Source organism: Sylvia atricapilla, chromosome 24 (genome assembly GCF_009819655.1).
Source record: "Sylvia atricapilla isolate bSylAtr1 chromosome 24, bSylAtr1.pri, whole genome shotgun sequence".
NCBI lineage: Eukaryota > Metazoa > Chordata > Aves > Passeriformes > Sylviidae > Sylvia > Sylvia atricapilla.
The window spans coordinates 5,876,687-5,891,720 of NC_089163.1; the positions used below are offsets into that span (position 1 = coordinate 5,876,687).

The 15,034-nt window shown below is 59.3% G+C and overlaps 2 protein-coding genes across 11 annotated transcripts in view; both read left to right on the plus strand.

Moving 5' to 3' along the window:
* PUM1 (pumilio RNA binding family member 1) overlaps window positions 1–15,034 on the plus strand; it is a 129,746-nt gene that overhangs the window by 75,009 nt on the left and 39,703 nt on the right. For all 10 annotated transcript variants that reach the window (XM_066335015.1, XM_066335017.1, XM_066335018.1 and 7 more), the window contains one exon: window positions 3,054–3,231. In XM_066335015.1, the coding sequence (XP_066191112.1) occupies window positions 3,054–3,185 (132 nt within the window). In that variant the 3' untranslated portion in view covers window positions 3,186–3,231. The remainder of the gene's footprint in view (window positions 1–3,053; window positions 3,232–15,034) is intronic.
* Window positions 9,058–15,034, plus strand: part of SDC3 (syndecan 3) — a 40,122-nt gene continuing 34,145 nt past the window's right edge. Inside the window, exon 1 of the mRNA XM_066335121.1 lies at window positions 9,058–9,176. Coding sequence (XP_066191218.1) covers window positions 9,087–9,176 — 90 coding nt within the window. The 5' untranslated portion in view covers window positions 9,058–9,086. The remainder of the gene's footprint in view (window positions 9,177–15,034) is intronic.

Here is a 15,034-nt window from a genome sequence, read left to right on the forward strand (position 1 = left end):
TCCCTGGAGCTTCTCCTCTCCATGGAGCACCCCCAGCTCTCCCAGCCTGGCTCCAGAGGGGCTCCAGCCCTGGAGCAGCTCCGGGGGCTCCTCTGGGCTCTCTCCAGCAGCTCCAGCTGCTGCTGGTGTTGGGGGCCCAGGGAACAATTCCTGCCCAATATCCCATCAGTCTCTGTCCGAGTGAAGCCATTCCCCCTTGTCCTGTCACTCCATTCCCTTGTCACAAATCCCTCTCCAGCTTTCTGGAGAGATGCAGAGCTGCCCCTGGGACTGAGCTGCAGCTGCTGCTGGCAGCACTGCCCGTGTCCCAGTGACCCAGTTCTGCACGGAGCAGGCGCCGCCGTGCTGCCAGCGCTGCGCAGGGCCACCAGAGCTGGGGACACGGGGGCCCAGGAGCCACCCAGGCCTTGGCCTGTGTCCCTGCAGGCTGTGTCCCTGTGGCAGTGTCCCTCTCTGTCCCCCGGCTCTGTCCCTCTTGCTCAGTCCCTGTGTGCTCTGTCCCCCTGCCTGTGTCCGTCTGAATTCCTGTGACTCTGACCCTGTGTCCCTCAGGTTGTGTCCAGCGGTGTCCCTGCTGGATCTGTCCCTCTCTCTGTCCCACTCTGCCTGTGTCCCTGTGTCCCCGTGCCTGTGGCCGCCAGCCTTGTTCCTCCATGTCCCTTCCAAGGCCACCAGCCACGCTGGTGCCACCTCGGAGCTCGCAGCCATTAATCAAATCCTCTGTTTCTCAGTTTTAAATTGATTTTGCTGTGACGTTTCCCAGAATCCCGGGATCATGAGGCTGGAAAAGCCCTCCAGGGCCACGGAGTCCAGCCTGTGCCCTGTCCCCACCATGTCCCCACCAGAGGCCGGAGTGCCACCTCCAGGGATGGGCACTCCAAACCTCCCTGGGCAGCTCCAGGGCATGAAAAGACTTCACCTGATATCCTGAGCTTCCATGCTTTAGCATTGCCCTGCAGTGTTTGAATGCACAGCCATCTCAGGAGCTGATATTTATCCAAAATTAAGACATTTGGAATGAAATCTGCCTCGCTGCCATCCCCAGGGCCCTGTGCCTGCTGCTCCAAGGGCAGGGAGCTCTGGGAACAAGGAATATCTTCGTTTTCCTGCTTTTTAAGGTCACATTTGCAAGACTTTAGAATGGCAGTGGATGGAGAATAACAGGCTTTAAATGGGGGGTGGGACTGAGGTGATTTTCATTTTCCTCAGTGACATTTTTTGGGGTTACTTGATGAAAAGTCCCAGGTACAGCCAGAGGAACGAAATCCTGACTGACCCAGGCACAGAACAGCTGAGATTTATTTATTTATTTGAATAATGTCAGGCATTCAAATGCTAATAAAGCATTTTTATTATTATATTTAAGCATCCTTGACTAAACCAGACTGATTTTTCTGTAAGAAATGGGAATTTGTGAGGGAGCTGCTTTGACCTCCATGTGCTTGGAATCAACACAACTGGAATAATCCTCAGGGATGTTAATTCTTAGGTTTAAGAGCCACTCAGAGTCATTCTTTTAACCCCAAATCTGCTTTAGTCCACAAGAAATGCTAAAGATAATTAAATAAAGATATCTGGCAAGGGATACACCCAATTTATCTGTGGCAGAAGGGCTCTGGATTTGTTAATCCACAAGAGAGAGTTGTGTATTAGAAAAAAAAAAACCCAAAAGCAAAACCAAATTTGTTCCTGACATTTCTTACTTCCTTTTTTTCCCTGTGGAGCAAAGCCTTTGGAATAAAATGCAAATTAGATTATCAGTGGGGCTGTCAAAAATAGCTCAGGGTTGACAGCTAAATGGGCCTGAGTGAATGTGATTTCAGCTGTGATCCCAGGCTGCAGGAAAGCCTGGAAAAATGCAGTCAGGGGCTGCAGGAATGGCTAGGGATGGTGGGGAACAGCAGGTTGGGATGGGATTAAAAATGGGATTTTATTTAAGTTTTTGTTTTAAAATACAGAACTGAAAAGTGATTTTAACAGTTGTGTGAGTAAAGGGAAGAAGTGAAAAGGATGAAGGTGGATGGGAAGGAAGGGCTGGAATTGGAGCTTCACTGCTCCTTTTGCTGGGCCCAGGAATCATTCCTGCCGGGAATGGGGAGCCAGGCTTGGATTTTGAATTTTGGAATGTGGCTCCTTGGAGTGGAACAGGAATTTGGGGGAACTGGAGGCTGAGCTGCTGAGGCAGGAGCAGTTTGGGCTGAGTTCCCTGGTTCTGGTCAGTGGTGGGATGTGGCCACCCTTGGAGCTGGACATGCACAGGCTGTTCCCACTTGGAGAGGAGAAAACGGTAAAACCACAGAATCCTGGGATGCTTTGGGCTGGAGAGCCCTGAAATCCCAGCCAGTGCCACCCCAGTGCCACGGCAGGGACACCTCCCAGTGTCCCAGTGTCCAGCCTGGCCTTGGGCACTGCCAGGGATCCAGGGGCAGCCACAGCTGCTCTGGCAATTCCAGCCCAGTTCCCATCTCCCACCCAGCCCCTCCCAGGCCAGGGGAATCCGGTGAATTCCAAGGCCCGGTGCTTCCCTTGTGCAGAATCTTGCTGGGAGCTGGGGAGCTGCCCCTCCATGCCCAGGGGCAGTGCTGGAGCCCGGCCTCGGGGGGGTTGGTTTGCCCCAGGGCTGGGGGCAGCCACAGCCACCTTCCTGAATCACAGCTTCCCCTCAACTTCTCCTGATGTTTCCTGACTTCTCTGATGACTTCCCTGACTTTTCCTGACCATTTTTCCTGATGACTTTTTCTGAGTTTTCCCGACTTTCATGATGACTTTTTCTGACTTTCCCTGACCACTTTCCCTGACCACTTTCCCTGACCACTTTCCCTGACCACTTTCCCTGACCATTTCCCTGACCATTTCCCTGACCACTTTCCCTGACCACTTTCCCTGACCACTTTCCCTGACCACTTTCCCTGACCATTTCCCTGACCATTTCCCTGACCACTTTCCCTGACCATTTCCCTGACTTTCCCTGACGACTTTCCCTGACCTTTCCTGACCACTTTTCCCAACTTCCCCTGACTTTCCCTGAGCACTGTTCCTCCTTCTCCCCGCAGATCCGGCCCCACATCGCCACCCTGCGCAAATACACCTACGGGAAGCACATCCTGGCCAAGCTGGAGAAGTACTACATGAAGAACGGGGTGGATTTGGGGCCCATCTGTGGCCCCCCCAACGGCATCATCTGAGCAGGGCTGAGCCCAGAGGCACTCCAGGAGCCCAGGAATCCAGCCCACAACGGTTGTTTAAAAAAAAAAATACAAACGAAACCCACCAAAAAACCACAAAAATACCACAAACAAAGAAAAGCAGAAAAAAAAAAACCAGACAAAAAAAAAAAGATAAGCCTTTGTAAATTTCTTTAATTTTATTATGCATAACATGTACTAATTATTTTTTTTAATTAACTAATTGCCCTGCTGTTTTACTGGTGTATAGAATTCTTGTACATAGGTCTCAGATGTACATGGAAGGCCACATTTTTGTTCACTGTTGTATCTATATTCCAAATGTGGAGACTTTCAGGGTGGTTGGTTTGAAGACAACAAACAAAACAGGAAAAAAAAAACACACCCCGTTTTTAATTCATTCATTTTTTGCAAATACCTTTTTCGGGTTTTTTTGTTTTTTAACCTCCTTTTAGCCCAAAAGTCAGCGAGAAGTTGGGATTTTAGTTCAGTGACACCACTGGTGAAGAGAAAAATTCAACTGGTTAAAGTTTGGTTTTAAACAAAGACACCAAAATTCCGTTTTGGGGACTTTTTAATGGCTTTATTTCTATTTTATTTGTGACTCTGACATGCTGAAGGAGGGAGCTTAGCTGGCGTTTTGAGAAAACACTCAGAGATGATTTTAAAGTGGAGGATTTTTTGGGATTTTTTGATGCCCACTCCTCTGTTCACCTGGAGAGACACAATTTGATTATTTAGCATGAGGAAAAACAAAAAAAAAAATCCAACTCGGCTTTGGTCTTGCTTCTATAAATATATAGTGTATACTTGGTGTAGACTTTACATATATAAAAATTTGTAGTATTTTCTTGTTTTGATGTCTGATCTGTATCTATAATGTACCCTAGTAGTGGAACATACTTCTGACTGTACAATTGTACATTTGTAAACCTCTGTAATGTAAATGTGGAGAAGTTTGAATCGACATAAAACCCGTTTTTTGGTAAGAAAACAGGAAAAAAAAAAGAATTTAGCAAAACCTGTGCATTTCAGTGTATATTCACACCTTTTATGGTCGTAGCATATAGTGTTGTATATTGTAAATTGTAATTTCAACCAGAAGTAAATTTTTTCTTTTGAAGGAAATGTTCTCTTTATACAGCCTAGTTAATGTTTAAAAACAAAAAAGGAAGAAAAATAAACTGCTTGGTTTTATTTGTCACCTAGTTGGACGGTAGAGATCCTTTCTAAATGTTCTACAGACCTGATTCAGTTCCAAATAGTGTTTTTTTGAATCTTACAAAGTAATGTTTTGCTTCTTTTGTGACAGTAAGAAACAAAAAGTGCAAAAGTACAGCCCCCCCTAGTTTTCCTTACAATCAGAGCCCCTTTTCACCTTGTAAAGTGTGAATCACCTCCCCCTTTTTTGTACAGAAGATGAACTGTATTTTGCATTTTGTCTACTTGTAAGTGAATGTAACATACTGTCAATTTTCCTCGTTTGAATATAGAATTGTAACACTACACGGTGTACATTTACAGAGCCTTGTGTATATTTCCAATGAACTTTTTTGCAAGCACACTTGTAACCATATGTGTATAATTAACAAACCTGTGTATGCTTCTGCCTGGGCGACTATTTTTTGTAACTCTTGTGTAGATTGTCTCTAAACAACGTGTGATCTTTATTTTGAAAAATACAGAACTTTGGAATCTGGCCCCGGGTTTCATGGAATCATTGGTTGGAGTTTGGAGCTTCAGTCCAGGGCAGGACACAGGGAAATGTTGGAGCTGTGCTGCTGTTCATGGAATAACTGGAGTTTAAATTCAGTCCAGGGGCAGGACTCAGGGAAGGATTTGGAGCTCTGCTGTTCGTGGAATTTTAGTTGGAGTTTGGAGCTTCACTGTGAGCCCAGGACACAGGAAGAGCTGGGGCTCTGCTGCTCTTTCTGGAATAATTTAAGTTTGGACCTTCAGTCTGGGGGCAGGAGCAGGACACAGGGAAATGCTGGAGCTGTGCTTTTCATGGAATTTCGGTAGGAGAATGGAGCTTCAGTCCGGGGACAGGACACAGGGAAGGGCTGCAGCTGTACCAGAGGTTTGGGATGGAGAGCAGAGAAAGGGGTGATTTTAATGGCTTTATTTCTGTCCTATTTGTGAGTGTGACCTGCTGAAGGAAGGAGCTGAGCTGGCGGTTTTTGGCAGGGAGAAAACACCCGGAGATGATTTCAATGTGCAGGAGTGGAGGCCCATCCTGAACTCTCCCCAGGGCACAGGGATGGGGGATTCTCCTGAGACCCCACCTGCAGATCTGCCCCAGCCCTGGAGCTCCAAAATCGAGGATTTGAAGCTGCTGGAGAGAGCCCAGAGGAGCCCCCGGAGCTGCTGCAGGGCTGGAGCCCCTCTGGAGCCAGGCTGGGAGAGCTGGGGGTGCTCCATGGAGAGGAGAAGCTCCAGGGAGAGCTCCGAGCCCCTGGCAGGGCCTAAAGGGGCTCCAGGAGAGCTGCAGAGGGACTGGGGACAAGGGCTGCAGGGACAGGAGCCAGGGAATGGCTTCCCACTGCCCAGGGCAGGGCTGGATGGGAGATTGGGAACCGGGAATTCTTTTTCAGGCGTTTCTCCCCCGTGGTTCCTTTCTGTCCTCCCACCCCTCCAGGCTGCCCCACAGAGCTGATGGCTCTACCCCCACTCGTCCCCTCTGCCCCCATCATGTCCTGGTCTCTTTTATTCCCCCAGGTCCCTATTTAGGGAAGCTCCAGGTCCCCATTTTGTCCCCTGTGTGAACAGAAGCCCCAAATCGGCCTCTCCTTCCCACCAGTTCCCCCATTTGCAGCATCTGGGCCCTTCCCCATCCCTTTGCTGCCTTTAAAAGCCCTTTTCCAGAGGGACATTTGGGGAATGCTGATTTATCTGGGGACTTGTGGTGGCAGAGCCCCGTGTGGCCAGGAGATGGAGGGGAAGAAAATGCCCATTTTACAGGAATTTTACAGGAAATCACTTTGATGTACCACATGGAACGGGTGGGTTTCGAAGGCCAGACTCCTCCCGTGCCCCATTTCCACCCCTAGCAGGGCCAGCGCCCCTGGGAGCCCACCCTGGGACTGGTCTGGGACCCTGCACTGGGACTGATCTTCTCCCACCCCACTGGAATTAAATCCAGCAGGAGATTCGGGGCTGACGCCGTTCCTGCCCAGCTTTGACCCCACTCTGTGCCCCAGCAGCGGCACCAGGGGCACGGGCATCCCTGGTCCTTGGGGCATCATCCTTGGGGGTTTTAAAACCATCTAAACCCCTCATCCTTGGGGGTTTTAGAGCTCTTCGGGTATCTCGGAGCTCTTCAGCCCCTCATTTATCCGATGGTGCCCGTGGAGCTCCGCCGGCTGCGGGGTTGGGGACAAACCTGGTGAAAACAGCGGATACAAATCTATTCTTTAATACTTAATTCAGCGCTGAGTGGTCAGTGCAGGCTGGAGAGGAAGAGGAGGGTGCCCAGGCGCTGTGTTCGGTCCCCCAGACCCCTGCGGCTCCGGGCTCTGCCCTGGGCAGTGTCCCCACGCCGAGGGGCTGGGAATGGGCTCGGCTGTCACCGGCCTCTGCCGGGTGACACAGGGGACAGCTCCGTGCCGGCCCCGCTCCGCTCCCTGCCCAGCGCGGCGGGAAGGGACCTATCCGCTCAGCCGGGATCCTGTGTGTCACATTGTCCCATCGCACCGAGGGGACACGAGGGGAGCCGAGCTGCCACCGCGGCCGCAGCGAGGACAAGGACAAGGACAAGGACAAGGACAAGGACAAGGACAAGGACAAGGACAAGGGCAGCGCCCTCCGGCCGCCCAGCCCCTCCTGTGGGCCCCGACAAACCCCCGCCACCCTCCAGGGCCACCCTGGGGTGCCATCCCTCTGTCCCTGCAGGGGTGGCGGCGGCCACGGCGGGGCGGTGCAGCCCCAGCAACGGGCCGTCACCGGGCCCCTCGGGGAGGTGGGGACAGCATCCGTGTGTGGGGACAGCATCCGTGTCTGGGGACACCCCCGGGACACTCAGGGAGGGGTGGGGACAACATCCGTGTGTGGCGACATCATCCCTGCCTGGGGACAGCATCCGTGTGTGGGGACAGCGTCCTTGCCTGGGGACACCCCCGGCACCGAGCCCCTTCCCGGGGGACAACACCCCCCTGCCGGGAACAGCCCGCCCTGGGGATCGCCCTCTGTCCCCGGGACACCCCTGCCCTGTGACACCTCCCGGGCCGGGTGTCCCCGGTGTCCCTGAGACCCCCCACCCAGCCCGGGAGCCGCCCCTGTCCCAAAGCCACCTCCTGTCCCCGCTGCTCCGGGGCATCCCCCGTGTCTGGGGCCCTGCCCTGGTGTCCCCGCGTGCCCCTGGTCACCCCCTGCCCCAGGGATGTCCCCAACCCCGGGGACCCCTCCCCACCTCCCCATGGGTTTTGCCCCCCCTCCCCACTTCTCACTCCTATAAACGCACTTATAAAAATTTAATTGGGATTCTGCTAATTGCAGGACAATTAAACTCGAGTGGAGTCACTCACGCGGGGTCCCCCAGAGCCCCCACGACATTTCCATCCCCCCGGGTGTTCCCTGAGTCTCCCGTGCCAGGGGCAGCGGGGGTCCTCAGTGGGGCATTTGGGGGCATTTGGGGGATTTGTGGGGAGCTGTTGTGTCCCTGCTCTGCCCCAGGTTCCATTTTGGGCTGAATTTGGCTGATTTTCCGTCCCAGTGCCCCCCCGAGCCCCTTCCCGGGCTGTGTTTTATAGGTAAATAAGCGGCGTTGTGACAATCCCAGTCTATTTTTAGGCCCTGCCCAGGAAAGGAGGAACCCCACGTGTGTGGAAGTGGCTCAGTCCCATCCCACCCCCAGGGCCCCTCGGGGTGACCAAAGCCCCAAACGCAGGGACACCTGGCAGGGGGGTGGCGGTCACTGTCACAGCTCTGCCCTCCCATCCCGTGGGAGCGGCGTTTTGAGCGGGGAAACTGAGGCCGCCTCAGCTCTCTGCCCCGAGTGATTCCCGCAATGCCGAAGGTTTTCCCCTCCCGCCCGTCCCTGGGCACCCCCCTGCTGTCCCCAACACCACCTGGGGCTCCCCCATCTAACCCTGGGTGCCCTCAGCCCCTCCTGTCTCCCCCTGGATCTCCCCACACATACCCCAGGCCGCCCCCGGTTTGCCCAGTGCCCTCCTTTACCCGTTCCAGTCCATCCCATCCACCCCAGCCCCTTCCCCTGCCCCGGAGCCCCCCCAGTCTGCCCCAGGACCCCCTCACGTGTCCCCCATGCACCTCCCCATCTGTCCCAGCCTCTCCCCATTCAACCCACGGCCCCCCCAAAATCTACCCCAGACCCCCCCAGACGCCCCCCAATTCTCCCCTCACCAACCCCAGGGTCCCCCAGTCTGCCCCAGACCCCCCCGTAAGACCCCGTGGTCCCCCCCATCCACCCCACGCCACCCCCCCTCTATCCCGGCTCCCCCAGTCCGCCCCAGACCCCCCCACATATCCCCCGTGCTCCTCCCCATCTAGCCCAGGGTCCTCCCAATTTTCCCAGACCCCCCAAATCTGTCCCCCAAGGTCCCCCCCGTCTACCCCAGGTCCCCGAATCTGTCCCAGGTCCCCCCATCTGTCCCCCGAGGTCCCCCTCATCACTCCAGACCTCCCCGCCTCTGTCCCATCTGTCCCCCCCCATCCCCCCCATCCCCCCCCACTCTCCCCCAGCCCCGCTGCGCTCCCCCCGGCTCCTCCCCGGTCCCCTCCCGCTGTCCCCGGGCCGGAGGGCGGCGCGGCGGCGGCCCCGCACCCAGCGCCCGCACCCACCGCCCGCCTCCCGCGGGCGGCGGCAACAAAGGCCCTTCCCCGCCCCCGCCGCCGCCTCCCGCCGCCTCCCGCCGCCGCCGGCAGCGTCCTTGCGGCAGGAAGATGCCCGGGGAGGTGCCGCCGCCGGCGCCCCGGGGGCTGCGGAGCCTCCCGCTGCTGCTGCTGCTGCTGCTCAGCGCCCGCGCCGCGCTGGTGAGTGCGGGGCCACGGCCCGGGGGGACACCGGCCCCGAGAGCGGGGCCACGGCGGCCAGCGGCACCGGGAGGGGGCGGCGGGCACCGGGGCAGGGCGGGGGGCAGCGGGCACCGGCGGCCCGGCCCCGCGGAGGAGCTGCCGTGGGCGGGGGGTGGGTCCGGCCCCGGTACCGCGGGGATCGGGGCCGTGCGGGGCGGCACCGGCACCGTGCGCCGGGCAGCGGCAGCGCTCCGGAACCGGCCTCGGCACCGTGCGGGGATCGGCAGCCGGCGGGCGGGGACACCCGCGGCGGGCGGGGGGCGTGGGGCCGGCGGCGGTCCCGGGGGGAACCGGCACCGTGCGGGGCTCCGGCAGCGGCAGCCGGCGGGGAGCGGCACCCCCGGGACCGGCCCCGGCTGGGGGTCCCCGGCACCCGCACCCCGCTCCGGGGTCCCCGGCACCCGCACCCCGCTCCGGGGTCCCCGGCACCCGCACCCCGCTCCGGGGTGCCCCGCTCCCCGCGCCCTGCCCCGCGCCAGCCCCTCGGTGCCCGCGGAGCCCCCCCGAGCCCGGCAGGCGCTGTCCCCGGGGCTGTCCCCTCCCCTGCGACCCCCCGGGCGGGGCCGGGCGCGGTGGCGGCCGTGGGGAGGGGGCTGCGGGCAGCTGCCGTTTGAAGGTCGTAGGGAAACACGCCTTAAAAAACCACCCTGAGGGGCGGGGAGGGAGGAACCCCCCTGCTGCTGCTCGGGGGCCGCTGGAACTCGCCCCCCATCCTTCCCCTCTGCCTCCCCTCCCCTCCTGCATCCCCTGCCCCTGGTGATGGGGCGGGGGGCGGCACATGCAGCGCCCGCTTTTCCCCTTCCATGCGGCCGGAGGAGAAGGGCTGGGGTCCTCGTGGCACTTCCAGAACCGCCGCTGCCCCGGGCCGGCCCCGCCTGGGGGAATGTCCGGGGGCTCCTGGGCTCCACGGGAACCTCCCTGCCCCGCCTGCCCCCTGCCCGAGCCGGCCGTTGGAGTTTTGGGGGGTTGCTTTTTGGGGGATGCTCTCCGGGAAGGAGCCAGAGGATGCTTTTCTCTCCCAGCCCGGGAGCAACGGGAGAGGGTGGTGGGGAGGAAGGCTGCTCCTCCTCCTCTCCTGAAGAGGGGAAGAAGCCCCAGGGCCTGGCTGCTGCATGGAGTCCCCCGGAGCTCATCCCTGCTGCCGGGGCCCTGGTTTGGGGTGCTCCAGGCTGGCTCCCCCGTTCCTGCGCGAGGGGCGTTTTCCGGCTCTCCCAGCAGCAGCTCTGCCCCTCTGGAGCACGGACACAACTTGGGAGTCTCCGAGAGGATGTGAGGCACTCCTCCCGCTCCTCTGGAGAATCTGCACGGCCCTGGATCCAAGGACACTTTATTCAGCCCAAAATTCCCCCGTGCCATGGATCCAGGGAAGCCTCTGCTCGGCCGGGAGCCCCCGCGGTGCTGGGAGGTGACGGTGGCTGTGCCGGTGTCCCCAGCAGCCCCGGCAGCTCTCAGGGGTCGGCTCTGGGGGGGCTCAGGAGCTTTCCCCCTACTCCTTTTGGGGAACTGGGGCTCTGCTTGCTGGAGGAGGTTGGTGTCCCCTGAGGGGTGCAGGCCGGGCAGGGGACAACGTGGGGCTCTTCAGTGCCGGGCTGGAGGCCATGGATGTGGGACAATCCCAAGGGCCGGAGGAGCTGCTGCCTCCCCCCGGGTGGGATCGAGGCCTCTCTCCCCTTCTCCTCCCTGAAGCTTTTCAATCCTTCCCTCTCCTTGGACAGACCCGGCTCCTCCCGCGGGTCACCGCGAGGGAAGCGACGCCTCGGCACAGCCCCGGCACATCCCTGACGAGGGATGGGGATGGCTTTGGGGATTCCTGTCCCCCCAGTGCCGGGTCCTGGGCTTTGCCAGGGAACCTTTCCCTGGAGCAGCACCCGGAGCCTCCCCGGCTGCTCTGAGGAGCCGGACGAGCAACTCCAGCCCCGCTGGCGCCGCGCCCGAGAGCAGTGCCCGCGGCCAGCCCGGGGCAACGGGACAGGGCCGGGGACAGGGCCGGGGACGGGGATGGGGATGGGGATGGGGATGGGGACAGGGAGAGGGACGGGGACGGGGACAGGGACAGGGATGGGGACAGGGACAGGGACAGGGACAGGGATGGCGACAAGGATGGGGACAGGGCCGGGGCCTTGCTGGCTGTGACATCTCCCGGGACTCGGTGCCCTCCTTTGATCTCCCGCCGGCCGTGACCCCTCCGGGCCGGCCTTTGGGAAGCTGGGATGGATCCCGTCGGGATCGGTCCCTGTAACCCTTTGTGTGCCAGCGGGGGAGAGCCGGGCACAGGGGCTGCTCCTCCCGGCAGGACCCCGCCCCGGCACGGGGCTTTTCCTGCAGTGCCGCGGACAGTTTGGGGCTGGCTGTGATTTCCCGAGGCTCACGAGCTCATCCCTGCTCCTGCCGCATCCCTTTGGAGCTGGATGTGGAGAGGGGACAGGGAGACCCAGGCTCGTGCCCCGGCCGCTCCTGGGGCAGGGAGGGGTGGGCTCAGTCCCCTGCGGGACGGCCGAGATCCCCGGGACAGGCTCCTCTCTGTGGGCTGGGAATGCTGCCCAGCCCGGACCACACACAGCCTGGGCAGCCGCTGCTTCCTCCTCCTCCTCCTCCTCCTCCTCCTCCGGGCGGGCAGAGCTGGCAGCAGAGTGGCAGAGGGGACCGCTGGGGACACCTGGGCAGAGCGGGCAGGACAGGCAGCGCTGCTCACGGTAATTAAAGCTGATGAGCTTTAATCAGGCCGTGAGTCATGCAGGGGGTGGGCACAGGCAGCCCTGAGTGCCACCCCCGGCTCTGGGGTCCCCAAGGTGGGGGTCAGGGTGCTTTGTTGTGGCCCTGGGGGCTGCCGGAGCCCAGCTTGGGGATCAACTCATCGCCTTAATTACCGACAGCGTTGATTGGCCCTAAACCTTCACAGGTCCCTGGGGGTCTCTGGGGCCGAGATTCCTGCGCAGGACATCGGGGGATGCTCTGCATTTGGTCCTGGATGGTGTTTCCCTCCAGATCCGCCCTGGCTCAGTCCGGAGGGGAAATGAGGAGAACAAGGATTCCTCCAGGCCCTGCAGGGATCCGGGGGGTTCAGCCTCCGCACAGCTCCGGGTCCCAGCAGGGCTGGGGCTCACGGGTCACCCTCATGGCCCCGATGTTTCCCGAAGGTTTCTCGGCAGCTCCCGGTGTTCCGCCTGGCTCCGTGGGGGAGGCTCTGCCCCGAGCTTTGGGGGTGCTGTGGGGTTTGCTGGGATGAGTTCGGGGGGTGGGATGGAGCTGCCTGCTGCGAGCCGAGGTCACAGGGGGTCACACGGGGTCACAGGGGGTCACAGGGGCTCCGGCCCCGTCTGTAGGGACAGCCCAGCTCTCCCACCCAGCCGTGCTCAAGCCCAGCTCCTTCCTCTTTCATGGAGAAAATAAGGGAAAGAATACATCAATGAATAAAGAAATGGGTCCCCGAGGGGTGCAGGGTCCTCTGGCCACTGTCACCTCCTATCCCCGCCTATGTGTGGCGTGGCAGCAGTGGCAGGGAAGTCCCCGAGTGTCCCCAAGGCTCCTTTTCCCTCGGGGGACGCGCGGCAGCCCCGGGAGACGGCAGCGGGGGCTGGGGAATGCCGGGGACGTGAGGCGGGTACCAAACCCTGCGAGGCTTTAACACCGCTCCTGTCCCCGTGTCCCCGTGTCCCCGTCCCTGCCGCCTTCCCGGGGGCTCCTGCCCGGCTCCGGGTGAGGTTTAGGCGCTGTTCCGCTCCCCCAGCCTCAGCCCCGGCCCCGGGAGATGAGGAGCAGGGATCTGGAGGGAGAAATCCCCCTCAGAGGTGGTGGGGTCTGTCCTGGCAGCACGGAGGTGCTTCCCTGGACCCTCCAGGGTCTCCTTTCCCTCCTCATCCTCATCCCCCAGGGTCTCCCTTCCCTCCTCATCCTCCCGGCCCGGCCGAGGCTCCCTTGGCTCAGGAGCTGCAGAAGGATTTCTGCTCCGGAGCAGGGATGTCCCCGAGCCCCCGGCGGCAGGAGGGGCCGTGTCACCTCGGTGTCACCCTGGCTGCCAGTCCCTGCCGGGCTCCGGAGCCGCCGCTGGGTGTGGAGGGAGGAGCGGAGCCTTTCCCGTGCTTTGTGCCATTCCCAAATGTTTGCGTTTGCTTTCTGCTATTCCCGGTTTCCCACCTCTGTTTTGTGCCATTCCCACCTTTTCCCCCCTTGCCTTGTGCCATTCCAACTTTCCCACCCGTGTTTTGTGCCATTCCCAGCTTTTCACTGGTGTTTTGTGCCATTCCCAGCTTTTCACTGGTGTTTTGTGCCATTCCCAGTTTTCCAGCAGTGTTTTGTGCCGTTCCCCGTTGGCTCCGTGCCGTGGGGATGGAATATTTGTCACGGGGAGTGCCCAGGGCTGTTTCCCTGGCCCGGCTCCGGAGGAGGAACACGGAGCTTTTGCGGCCACTCCTCCCACTCTCCACATTCGTTAATTTGACATTTAAGCCGAGCTCCTCGTGCGGAGCTCCCGAGGTTCTCGGTGACCTCCGGAGCAGCTCCGGGGTGGGAGCTGCTGGAATTCCAGCCGGGAGGGAAGGAGGTGGCTGGATCCAGGCAGAGGAGGCTCCTGGGCTGCAGCACCTGACCCCAAACTCTGTTTTGGGGCCTTTTGTGCTCAGGACGGTGTGGGATGGACCTGGTGTCCTGTAGGATGGACCTGGCGTCCTGCAGGATGGACCTGGTGTCCTGCAGGATGCTCCTTGTGGCTGTGGGAAGGTGAAAGTGTTTTTAGAGCTTGTCCTTCCAAGGATTTTTGTTCAAATTGACTCCAAAAATTGAATTCTGGGCTGGTTGAGCAGCACAGAAGCCAAGTGTGGCTCTGCATGGAGGGGACAGCGCCGATTTGAGGGGACCCAAAGCTCCTTTCCCACCTCAGCATCCCAGAGCGGGCGATCCCAGCCCTCCCCAGGCGGGATTGGGGCTGGGATTGGGATTGGGGCTGGGATTGGGATTGGGGCTGGGATTGGGATTGGGGCTGGGATTGGGGCTGGGATTGTTCCCTCTGCCCTGCCCACGGGGGTGTTTACATCTCTGTGGCCACCACAAAAGCCTCTCCCTCCTTCCCTCGGCACAGCTTGGCCACGGCTCAAACTCTTCCTTTCAAGATAAAAATAACAGCAGCAACCTCAGGGCTGCTGCTCCTGCCCCGGCTGGTGGAGAAACAGGGATTATTTTAGGGAAAAAAGGGGAGAAAACCTCAATGTGGGGGGCCTGGGCACGAATCCCACCTGGCCGGAGCCCCCAAGTGGCACCTGGAGTGGGGAGGAACAGGCTGGAGCCAGGGAAAACCGGGAAAAGCCGGGAGAAGCCTCATCTCCCAGGCAGCACGGAGCACAACTTGTTGGCAAAACAGTTTGTTTGCCAAAAAATGCAGTTTTCTGGAGGAGGAGGAGGGGAACGGAGCCGTTTCAGGAGCTGCTGAGGGAAGGGTTCGGGGGGTTGGGAGGGATGCTCAGGCAGCAAATGTCAAAAATCCAACGCAGGGCTGTGTTTTGGGGCAAGGGAGTGGGAGTTTGGGGCCAAAGCGGGCATTTAAAAGAGAAGAAAACTTTTATTTATTTCTCATTTCTGCAAGTTAAGCTGGAAGGGAACAGAAAATCGCTGTTTGTGTCCTCCCCGAGCAGTTTGCCCTGCAGAGGCAGCAGGTCTGGGAGCACACAGGGACCTTTACTTCCCCAAAGCTGATGTTAATCCACCATTCCCAGCTTTTTTTAAGGCAAATTTGGGCTCCTCACAACTTTTCCAGGTGCTGGGAGTGGCCGTTGTGTCCCTGGGGAACTTCTCCATGCATCCAATGAAAATCAAGCAGAAAAACC